Source organism: Lactuca sativa, chromosome 1 (genome assembly GCF_002870075.4).
Source record: "Lactuca sativa cultivar Salinas chromosome 1, Lsat_Salinas_v11, whole genome shotgun sequence".
Taxonomy (NCBI): domain Eukaryota; kingdom Viridiplantae; phylum Streptophyta; class Magnoliopsida; order Asterales; family Asteraceae; genus Lactuca; species Lactuca sativa.
In genome coordinates this window covers 4456671-4469637 of record NC_056623.2, presented here as the reverse complement: position 1 = coordinate 4469637, position 12967 = coordinate 4456671, and the positions used below count along the sequence as shown (strand labels likewise).

Genomic DNA, 12967 nt, shown 5'->3' with positions numbered 1-12967 from the left:
TTTAGTCCTTTTGATTCAGGTGCCACCGAATCGTTTGTATCCATTGCGCTCAGCAAGAGATTCGGTGATGCTCCTAGGGAGCTTGATTATCCGTTAGAGGTAGAGATTGTTGACGATCATCCAATGTGAGTATCAAGGGTTCACCGGAGTTATGTTTTGGAGTTATTTAGCGAGCGGTATTCAATTGATTTGGTTCCTATTCCTTTACGTGAGAGAAAGTTTATCATAAGGATGGATTGGTTTAGCCTTAATGGGGAAATGATTGATTGTGAGAACCAGTTAGTTCGGGTTTGAACCCCAAGTGTGGAAGAACTAGTCATCATTGGTGAGGGTGCTCTGGATGGACCAACTCTTTGTTCGGCCGCGAGAGCTAGGAGATATCTATAGTAGTGTTGTTCTAATTTTATGGCTTATGTATTGGATACTACAGAGGAGAGGAAGAAGACGGTTGATGATGTGACCATCGTTCGATATTACCCTAAAGTGTTCCCCGAGGACATGCGTGGAGTGCCTCCGGAGAGGCTGGTTGAGCTCCATATTGATCTGGTTCTAGGTGTGGCTCCGATAACCAAGACACCTTATCGGTTAGCACCTATGGAGATACATGATTTGTTTATACACCTGCAGGAGCTGTTAGACAAGGGGTTTATCAGGTCGACTAGTTCACCCTGGGGAGCACCAATACTATTTGTGAAGAAGAAAGATGGCTCCCACAAGATGTGCATCGAATATCGAGAGTTGAACAAGTTAACGGTGAAGAACCGTTATTCGATCCCTAGGATTTATGTTTGTTCAAATATTTGTAGGGTGCGTCTTGGTTCTCGAAGATTGATATGTGTTCAGGCTACCATCAGATAGGGATGTTTAGAAAACGGATTTCAGGACTTGTTATGGTCATTATGAGTTTGTGGTGATGCCTTTTAGGCTCACCAATGCACCAACAACGTTCATAGATCTCATGAACAGGGTTTGTAGTCCAATGTTGGATCGGCCATTGATTGTTTTCATTGATGATATCTTGTTCTATTATAAGACCAAGGAGTAGCATGAGGATCCTCTGCGAGAGGTTATGGAGACTCTAAGGAGGGAGTGGCTTTATGCCAAATTCTCCAAGTGTGAGTTCGAGTTGCGCGAGGTGCAGTTCTTGGGGAACCTTATCAATTAGAATGGTATCGTGGTTAATCCGGCTAAGATTGAGGTCATGATTCAGTGGGAGGTTCTGAAATCTCCATATAAGATTCGGATTTTCCTTGGTTTAGCCAGGTATTATCGGAGGTTTATTGAGAATTTCTCCATGATCCTAGTTCCGCTGACCAGATTGACGAAGAAGTCGGTTACTTTCTGTTAGGGGCCTAAGCAGCAGGCAATATTTGAGACCTTGAGGCAGAATTTATGTGAGGTTCCGATTTTCACTTTACCAGAGGGTATGGATGATTTCGTGGTGTATTGCAATGCGTTGATTTCAAGATTGGGTGCGGTGTTGATGCAGAGGGGTCGTGTGATGGCTTATGCTTCGAGGCAGTTGAAGCCTCCTGAGGCGAATTTATCCCACCCATGATTTGGAGTTAGGGGCAGTGGTTTTTGCTCTGAATATTTGGCGTCATTACTTGTGTGCATGGTTGCAGAAAACGGGATTAATCGTGGACTAATCGTTTAGCATTCCCAAACCGACTAGGATTAGTGTGTTTGACAGAAATTATGGATTAATCGGGTTTGGCGGGATTAATCAGTCTCGGTGAGATTAATCGGTAAAAAAAAGTCAACAAAGGTCAAAAATGTCAAAAAAAAAAAGTCAAAAAAAGTAAAAAAAAAAATCAAAAAATTTAATTTTTGTTTTTACTCCAAAATTTTCAAAATTTCAAATTTCAAATATTATACCAAAATGTTCATATTTTCATTTTTTCAAATTTTCAATTTACAAATTCTCTTGTTTTCTAATTTTGAAGTACTTATTTTTCTTAAAATATATTAATCTTTGATTAATTTTAATATTTTATTAGTAATCTATGGTCTCCGACTAATCCCCGATTAATCCCCACCAAGATCGATTAATCCCTTAACACTAGTCGAACGTCAAGCTACCGTCTAACGATTTTTACAAACTTGCTTGTATGGGGTTCATTGTATCATTTACACGGACCACAAGAGTTCGACATATTTGATGGACCAGCTAAATCTGAACATGAGGCAACGTAGTAGGTGGCTCGATGTGAAAGATTATGATTGTGAGATCCTTTATCACCTTGGGAAGGCCAACTTGGTGGTGAATGCTCTTAGCCACAAGGCGAATGGTACCCCTATCAGGAATGTAAGTTTGAGGATGACAGTGATTACCCCACTCTCGGAGTAGATTCGCGAGGCGCGGGTTGAGGTTATAAAAGAGGAGCACTAGAAGAGTGAGCGCATAGTGGTTCAGGTGTCCTCTTTTGATTATGATAGTCGAGGATTCTTGAATTTACATCGAATAATTTGGGTTCAATATTTGGGAGTTACGCATCAGATTCTGATGGATGAGGCACACAAGTCAATATTTTCTATTCATTTAGGTGCACCGAAGATATGCAAAGACCTCCGACCCGATTATTAGTGGCCCTTCATGAAGTGGGATGTGGCTTGGTATGTAGAGAGGTGCTTGACTTGAAGGAAAGTCAAGGTCGTGCATCAATGACCTCACGACAAGATGGAGCCGTGATTCGTCTAGAAATGGGAAAAGATCACGATGGATTTCATCACGAAGCTACCACAGACTGTGCAAGGGGTGGATTATATTTGGTAAATTGTGGATTGGTTTAACAAGAGTGTGCATTTCATTCCTATTCAGGAGAGCATCTCTACAAAGAAGTCGAAAGATGTTTATATTCGGGAGGTTTTGGATGGGATGTTCATGTCACTTCCAGATTCTGGAAGAGATTTCAGGAGGAGTTGGGTACTCAACTACACTTCAGCATGACCTTTCATCCGCAGACTGATAAGTAGAGTGAGCGGACTATTTAGACCTTGGAGAATATGCTTCGGGCATATGTGTTGGATTTTGGCGGTAGCTGGGATACGTATCTCCCATTGACTGAGTTTTTTTTACAACAACAATTACCATGCCAATATTAATCGACCTCATTTTGGGATGCTCTACAAGAGGAAGTGTCGGACCCCGATTTGCTGGGGCAAAGTCAGTCAGTGAGGTATGGGTAGCAAGGAAGTGGTGCTCCGGACTACCAATATGATCCTGCAAGTATGCGAAAGATTGCAGATTGCGTAAAGCCGACAAAAGATTTATCTTGATAGGCTCTGATCGAATTTAGTGTTTTAGGTCGGGGACATGGTACTCCTGAAGGCATCACCTTGGAAATGTGTCATCCGGTTTAGGAAGCAGGGCAAGATGGGTCCCAAATATATTGCTCCTTTTAGGGTTATTTCCTGTGTCGGCAGTACCGTTTGGAGCTACCCGAGGAGCTCAGTCGGATCATAGCACTTTTCACGTCTCTCAGCTGTGGAATTGTTTGATTGATGACTCTGTAGTGGTGCCATTGGAGGATATTCAAGTGGACGAGCGTCTGAACTACATAGAGAGACCAGTTGCGATCCTCGATAAGAAGACGAAGACTTTGCAAAACAATGAAGCGGATTTAGTGAAGGTTTAATGGCAGCACTGGAAAGGCTTAGAGTGGACTTGGGTGCTTGAGGAGGAGATGAGGGAGCATTATCCAGAATTATTTGTGGAGGCGGACTTCGAGAACGAAGTTTGATTCAAGTGGGAGAGAGTTATAACATCCGTTTCTAGGTATTTTCATTTCCAGCTTAAATAACAAATTCTTTGCAAAAAATAGTCCATGCACATGGCGAACCTTATGCGTACGCTTGGTGCAGGTCGTGTAAGTTAGACACGGGTTTCGTTGAGTACACAGGAAAAACATAAGGAGTACATAGGGTGTACTCATGCAGACTCCAAACCCTAAATTTTAGGGTTAGACCCCTATTGAAGGACCTTTAGTCCCTTGAGGCCTCCCTATATTCAAACTCCATCCTCCCAAACCAGTGTCTCAAAACCCTAGTCATTGATTAGCTTGTTTTAGCCTCTTTTGTGTGTTCTTGGTGCATAGTGAAGGAGTAGAAGCTTTTCCTTGAGGATTGTTGTGGCTAGAGCTTGAAAATTCAGGGCCTTCAGCATCTTTGCAAGCTTTTGGAGGTATAAAGCTCTTACCTTTATGGTTCTATGGTTTAGATGTAGGCTAGGGTTTAGTTTTGCATAACTTTTGGTCCCATGGTTTGATTCTTGTGAGTAAAAGCAACTCCAAAGCTCAAGTTTGTCACTTTATGTTGTTTTTGGAGATCTTTTGTCATAAAAATGAAGTATTTGTTGCTATTTCCCACTCATGCAAGAGTTTAGATTATTAAAGAGTATTATGGACTTAGGGTTTGGTCTTGGGCTCTATTAACCCATGGAAAAGCTTAAAGTTGACGACTTTAACAGTTAAGACCTTCCCAAGATGTAGATCTGTGAGTTTGACATTTAGTCTTTAGGTATTAAGAGCGTAAAAAGTGGTTTTGGGCAACAAAGGATTACATGGGGCGTAACCTTTGTGTATGCAGGGCGTAACAAGTTTAGCCCCGAACCTTTTTCTGTTGAGCCCAATACATTGGGCATAATGGAGGAGTAGATATGGCGTACTCCCAGAAGTGCATTTGAGCTATTTTTGGGCCTTGGGCCATGATTAGGTGGGTTTAGCTAGGAGAGGGTAGAATGATCTTTTACCCTTAGCAAGAGAGATTATGTTTTGGACCTTAATTATGTGTTATTACCCAAATAATTAATTAGGGTTGGTTTTAGATATGTTCAGTGTGAGGAGCCTTTGTAGCAGTAGTGCGTGTGTGATTCATATATCTTTAGTTTGAGGTGAGTCTCCTCAAAATATTAGCGGGTCAAAGGCACCACGGCCGACGCATTGGTTTATGTTATAGGATGCTAGCTGTCTGTGTGACTCTTACATGTATTGTATGTATGTTGGGCGGGGCCCATTATATGATTTGGCGGGGCCCATTATCTTATTAACAGATCTGTGTCGGGCGGGTCCCGATGAATGTTGTGCTAGGCCCATTATATGTATGATATGTGCTATTATGGGGAACTCGCTAAGCTTTGTACTTATGGTTCATGTTTAAATGTTTTTCAGGTACTTCTGGTTCGAAGGGGAAGATCCCGACATGATCGCATCACATCCACCAGTGTTTAGCATTTTATGATTTCGGGATTGTACTTTGATAAATATTTTTCCACATTGTCATACTTTGATGGAAATGAATGAATGGTGGTTTTGGTTGATTTAAAAATAAAAAATTTCACTTAGTATTTTTGGGATGTTACTGTGGTGGTGGTGGCGGCGAAAGTGGTTGTGACATCCCCAAATTCATGGTCATTTTAATATTTTTATTTATGCTTATCTTAAAATCAGAGTATACTTTTTAAAGAATAATATTGCAAAAATCGTTTCCAGAAAACATGATACTATTATCAAAACATTTATGAAGAAATGTATTTTATTTATTTTAAAACATTGGGATGTCATCGTCAATACGGAAACATAAGCATAACAAAATATTACAAGCCTTTCAGTAATTAACTAGTGTCTTAATACTCCTTGAACCTCTCAGCAGAATGTATCATTCATATTGCTACCTGTGATTCTATAAACTGAGTGGGTCAAGTTGGGAAACCTGGTGAGTACATCTCTCAGCAGAATGTATCATTCATACTGCTACATGTGATACTATAAACTGAGTGGGCTAGGTTGGGAAACCTGGTGAGTACATAGGGTATTCATAATAATATAATTATTATGTTTAATCATCATACAATTTACCCAATTTCCCTTCCTTATTATCTTCTTTATTCTTAAGGATCTTCCTTAAGAATAATCTATTCTTCATTTATTCATTCCTATGGATTGTCCTAAGGAATAGGCACGAAGTTCATTGTTGTCAGGGTTTATTCAACATGCACTAAGTCCATAGTTGCCGATGCTATCTATTAGGCATAGCTGCCAATGTTCATTTGTAAGGCACTAAGTCTATAGATGCCAATGTTCATTTGTAAGGCACTAAGTCCATAGCTGCTAGGGTTTATAGAGTACATCTAGTGAACACATAGTTCAAAAACACCTACAGGCTGCGAGCCCACTAGCGTTCCTCTGGACTGTCTAGAATAATTCGTGGTTGTCATCTGTATTTTGCTAGATGACTGGATCAGCTTTAAAGTCAAGGCTTCTCATCATCCTTCACCTCTAAACATCTGTATCATCTTTCATCTCTCATCATCCATATCATATTTCCTCTACCCATCTTTACTCAATAAAAAAACACATATACAGTTCAAATCAAGCAAAACATATATAAATCGTTCATCTAGCATAGATATCAGGAACACAGATAGTAAGCACATATAGCATGTATTAATATTAAATAATTCATATATATGTGTAAGATGAAAGTAACTATACACTCACATGTTAAAGTGATGACTTGAAATTTGGGCAGCGCTTCGCTTCTAGCAACTGTCTTTTCCTTTTACGAAACCTAGTATTATTATCACTAATATTTAGTCTAATATTTATTGCGATATTTTTATGCACTTTATCTTAATATTTTGGCCTTATTTATTCTATTTTAGAACTAAAAAGTACTCATAATACTTTGAATTATGTTTTGCAGCTATTCGTTGTCAATAAAGCACAAAAGAAAAGACTGACGCGGAAACCAGACTTCGAAGCTTAAAGGAATTAAATTGTTGAATTAGAGGATTACACCCCGTGTCCATAACCGTTACGCGCCGCGTAACAACCAATTCAACGTACGCCCCGCGTAATTAAAGGGTACGCGCCGCGTACTAGGTGGCCTCAGATAACTTCAATAGCATAGTAATCCTATGTACGCACCGCGTAATCCTAAGTACGCCCAGCGTACTTAGGTCGGCTACAAAGATTATAAAAGTCGATTTTCAGCTCACCAGAAGAGGGGATTCGACTTCCAACTTAGTTTAGTCGATATTTAACTTCTGTTAAGCCGTTTTGAGGGTTTAGAAGGCGGCCGGAAGGCCGTTAAGCTAACGGAAGCAGAGATCGGAAGGGCTGGAGAGCGGATACATGTCGGTAATCATATGGGTTGTTAACGTGACCATGTTTAGCATTCCATTGTGGTACTTTTCTGTATTCAGTTTCTGATTTGGGTGTAAAAACCTTTTATTTTGTGTTTATGATTGAATGAAGCTTTGATTATTAGACTAATTCCTATATTAAATTGTTTGTTTGTGTTTAATTTATCTTGCCAAGCTTGTTAAAAGATCCTTACGTATTAATGATGATTATTTGTTGTTAATTGTTAAGTGAATTGAGTTGTGTGAACACCTGCTTGATTGCTTGTCTCTTATGATTTTGATGACCATCGAGATTATAAGTCTAGGAATAACGAATGTGAAACTAGGATTAACTTGAGAATAAGTAAGTTAATGTGTGAGCCTTGTTTGATGACCATCAACAAGAGGTTAAATTGAATTAGTAATTTGATTAACTATATTTACAAGTCTTGCTTGATACGAACTGAACACTAGGAAACATGTTAGTTTAATCAACTGATCACTGTTTGAATTGACTTGTTTGCTAAAGGATTAGTTATAGTGAACGCGAATCTAATCATTTTAGGAATCGGTGAACATGAATAAATGAATTTGTGTATGCAATTGTCTATGTTTTTAAGGTGTAATTTATCTAAACCAAAGTACCTCAAGAGATGTGCTTTCCTGTTAGTTTATTGAGAGTTGTTAATTGTTAGTTTGAGATTTATTAAACCATTTTCTTTATTATTTTCGTGTGACCAGTAACTTATAATCAAATATATTAAATTAATCCACCGTTCCCTGTGATCGACACCCGACTTACCTAAGCTATACTGTAATCTGACTAGGTACACTGCCTATAAGTGCATAGATAGTCTAAGTTTGTTAGGTTATAAATATTAAAATTAGTGGGTACTTTTGTGCACATCAAGTTTTTGGCGCCGTTGCCGGGGAACGGTTTGTCATTAATTTAGTTTATTTGATTATTCGTTTTTAGTTAGTTTTTATTTTTAGTTTGATTTTCGATGATATCATTTCACTTGTCGGGAAGGTTCTTGTTTTTATTTTGCAGGAATTTGGGATTGTACACATTGCTTGACGTTACTTTTTGCATGGGTTTCAAGAATGAAAGCAATTAGGGAATTCTTGACCTGCTTAGCCTACTACTTTGTTGATTTGTCCAACTCAATCCATGAGGCGTAGTATAGCAAGGCGTATTGTGGTGGTTAAGTGGAAGACCGAGCTCTTGCTGTTCTTGACTAGTTAGGTCACTTCTTGTTCCACTTTTAGTTAAAGGTGCAAGGAAAACAAAGGAAATATTCTAACGGGTCCCGAAAGTGGGTGTTTTCGCAAACCAATTCTTGCATGCAAAGGTTTTTGATCAACCATTGTTGTTTGATCTTGACAAAGATAAGTGATTATGACATCTCAGTTTTTTTTATCACTCATCGTGAAGTCATCATTAGCTTAAGAAATTAAAAAAGAAAAAATAATTAAGTTTTAAGTCCCTTAATTAAATAATTAAAAGAAAAGGAAGTTAAATTAAAGAAAGAAAGAAAATTTTCATTTAAACTTACGCCCCGTGTAAGTTATGTTACGCCAAGCGTAATTCAACATCTGATCGCGTATGAATTTTCAAGGGGATAGAGTTACGCCCCGCGTAACACGGCGACCAGGTATATCTTTTGACCCTTTGACTTCTTCTTTATTCTTTTCACAACTCTTCTCTCGCACACGAACTGTGACGGCGATTTCATTCCAAGATCTACGATTTTGCTTCTTTTCTTGTCAAATTCAACACACAAGTAAGCTTTTCGGTTACTCAATATCATGTATTTGTGTTTCAATCGATGGGATAAGTTGCATTTAGCCTTTGTTCGAAATCTAGGGTTTATGGGGTTCTTGAATTAGGGCCGATTTCGCAAATGTATGTGTTGATTAGGGCTTGAATGGACCAATTTCAGTTAATAACTTAAACCCTAGGACCTAATTTCGTCTTAATCCCGTCCCACACCCATCGATTTGACCTCAGGGACGGACACCATGCGTACCCCTGTTGACTTTGACTGCTATGCATGTTCCCTGTTAAGTGTTTTCTAATAGACAAAGAGATTACAGGGATTGATTCATATTTTTGGGAGGTCCCGTTTTTACTGTGTTGGACCACGCAAACCTTATGCTCGATATACCCCATATATATGCCATGCTGTGTTTATTGCTTACAGTTGGTTAATTTGAGAAATTGTGATATGGTTTATGATTTTAGCACAAACAAGCGAACCAGTACACAGACTCGTGAACCTGGACGTACGCCCAGCGTACGCTGGATGTACGCCCAGCGTACTGTCCCTATCCAGTTCCATTTTTTTTTTGTTTAAAAGGTTGTTAATTCTGTGAAATCGTGTTTGGTTTTGTGTTCGTTTGTGCAGATTATGGCTCGAAGGACGCAAAGAACCAACCCACCCGAGGATGTGACCGATCATCGTTTTTTACAATTTCTGCAAACGCTGAACGATGCCACCCGGGAGCGTTATGTCACCAACTTGAGCTTACTTCTCACAAAGGAGATTGATATTGCACCCTCATTCGATTGGGAATTGGCTACCAGGACTGGTGGTGGCGGCAGTGATAGTGGTGTTGGTGGTGATGATAGTGGTTGCGGCAACAATAGTGGCGGTGACGGTGAAGGTAGTGGCATTGGAGGTAATGGTTGTGGCGGTGATTGTTGGTAGTAGTGGTGGTGGTGGCAGTGGCAGTTGGTGGTCGGTAGCACTAGTGGTGAGTGTTGATTTTCTAATAAGTAAATAAGATATTTTTTTAACATGTTGTTTTACTTATGAAATGAATGTTTCCATCTAACTTTGGAAAGAATCTACTTTTCTCCATATAATGGAAAATTCATTTCATTTAAGAATTCATTTCCCCTCTAAGCCCAACAAAACACATGAGTTCTAGTGAATTGGAATCATTTTTTCGTCCAATTCCATTCCTAACCTGTCAACCAAACACGCCCTAAATATTCTTGCACAAGTCTTTATTTTTCCATCTTTAAGGGTGTGATTTTTTTCGGTTCTTGTCGATAGTTATGTGTTTGTGTAGTTTATGTTTGTAAGATTGCCTTAAAGTCCTCCTTAGGTGCTCCGCCTATTTCAAATACAGCACAAACATATATAATGCGGTGGCGTGGTGGGTCTGGTAATAAGAGCTTGTCATACAATAACCAACCGATAAATTAAAAGCTGATAAATTAACACAGTTGTACTCGATTAGGTGAAAAATTGTTGATGTTCTTAATAGGACTTTACTTCCATAACTACAAGTACGTGATAAGAAGCTTAAACAGTTACCCTGTGTAACTATAACCACCAAAGCTTTAAATTATATATATATATATATATATATATATATATATATATATATATATATATATATATATATATATATATATATATATATATATATATATATATATTAAAAGAACTATATACAATATGCATGCTTGTCGTTGATGTGTACATATTCCAAACAAGTCAAACTAACGCGGTTTCTACCTCCTTAAGACCTTAACATGCATCCCACTCTTTTTCTTTAAACCCTAACGACATAAATAGCCCCTTCGATATGCATTTCTTTTGATCGAGATCTCCATCTTAACAATACAACACCATGTATTCCTCCTCCATTTCCACTCTCACGTTCTTTGCTTCTTCTGTCCTCATCATCTCAGCCTTATTCCACCCATGCTCCGCCACAATCCCACGGAAACTAGCCCTTGTACAAACACCAGCCACTGTCCTCAAATACCACAAAGGATCAGTTCTTCATGGCAACATCACCGTTAACCTCCTTTGGTACGGCAAATTTTCTGCCACCCAGAAAACCATAATCATTGATTTTCTAGAATCACTCAACTCCCAACTCCCAACTCCTCCCTCCGCCGCGGCATGGTGGCAAACCACAGCGAAATACAAAGGTGGGTTGCGGAGTATCCAGCTAGGGAAACAGACAGTGGACGAAAAATGCTCGCTTGGGAAATCACTTAAAGATTCTCATCTCATTTATTTGGCTTCAAAAAATAAAGGTTTTAATCAAATCAGCTTGGTGTTGACGGCAGCCGACGTCGGTGTCGCTGGGTTTTGCATGAACCGATGTGGGACTCACGGGTCAACTCGGGTGAACAAGGGCCATAACTTTGCGTACGCGTGGGTTGGTAACTCGGTGACACAGTGTCCGGACCAATGCGCCTGGCCCTTTGTTCAACCGACATTTGGTCCGAAAATGCCGCCGTTGGTGGCGCCAAATGGTGACATCGGCGTCGACGGCATGGTGATTAACATCGCGACGGTTATGGCGGGAACGGTGACAAACCCGTTTGACGGCGGGTATTTTCAAGGTCCGGCCACTGCTCCGTTGGAAGCAGTTACTGCATGCACCGGAATATTCGGGTCGGGTGCGTTTCCTGGCTACCCGGGAAAGGTCTTGGTGGACAAGAAGAAGAAGGTTAGCTATAATGCGCAGGGTGTTAAGGGGCGTAGGTACTTGTTGCCGGCTATGTGGGACCCTAACACTTTGACGTGCAAAACCCTTGTGTGATCTTCGAGGATGACTTGTCAATTTTAAAAATTCTAATTGTTTATTGTTTATTAAAATTAAAATTTACATGAATTATAAATATACTTGTTATATTTGTGTTGTAAGTTACAAAATTTTAATTATAGCAACGATATATATATATATATATATATATATATATATATATATATATATATATATATATATATATATATATATATATATATATATATATATATATATATATATATATATATATATATATGTTTAAGATCGGTTGAGAACTCATAGTTTTCGAGAACCCGAGAACTAAAAATAGAGCGTAGGATCAAAAGTAATTTATTAAGGACAAGATCGTCATATTACCAATCTCATTTAATATTTAATTTTTTTGTATTATTTAACATATTAATATAAATGTCTAAAAATTTACATCATAAATCAAATTTTCAGATTTAAAAAAAAAAATAGTATTTTTCGTTTTTTTAATGCAGATTTTTTAATTTTTTATAGAAAACATGTATTTTTGAAAAAAAAAATTGATTTTTTTTTAAATATAATTTTTTTAAAAAAAAAAACTGCAGTTTTTTTGTCAACAAAACCACAATTTTTTTAAAGTAAACTGCAAGTTTTTTTTAAAGAAAGTTATATTTTTTTTCAAAAAAAAAATTGCATTTAAAAAAAATTAGGTGCATATATTCATATTTTTTATACTATAATATTCATAAGTAAATCATAAAAAAAAACTCATTTTTGTTTAGGTCTTAAAGATTTTTTTGATGCAAATTTGTCGCAAGATAATGTTTATAGTCCTCATCTACAATAGAATAAGTATTTTATTCGATACAAAATAAAATATAAAAAACAAACAAAATGCTATAAAATCCCAAAACGTGTTCATGTCTTCGTGTCAATATTTCCATATTTTCTTCAATTTATCATCTTTGCCTCTTCAATATTCATCACAATTTCATCCAAATCTACAAGAAAGTTTAAAAAAAATTATTGATGTAAAAACACTTAGAAAAATACATATGTGATTTACATGTGATTAACATATGAATCATAGACGATTCACATATGAATTACATGTGATGCATATGTGAATTACATGTGAATCACATGTGATTCATATGTGAATTACATGCGATTTACATGTGAATCACATGTAATTCATATATGAATTACATGCGATTTACATGTGAATCACATGTAATTCATTTGTGATTTACATGTGAATCACATGTAATTCATATGTGATTACATGTAAATTACATGTAATTCATATGAATC

General features: G+C 37.7%; 1 protein-coding gene across 1 annotated transcript; it reads left to right on the top strand.

The window, feature by feature from the left end:
* Positions 1 to 10684: 10684 nt before the first annotated feature.
* LOC111909316 (protein EXORDIUM-like 2) lies at positions 10685 to 11787 on the top strand. The gene has a single exon (XM_023905122.2). It carries the CDS (start codon positions 10769 to 10771, stop codon positions 11693 to 11695), a length of 927 nt encoding a protein of 308 aa, XP_023760890.1. The 5' UTR covers positions 10685 to 10768; the 3' UTR covers positions 11696 to 11787.
* The last annotated feature ends 1180 nt before the right edge of the window (positions 11788 to 12967 follow it).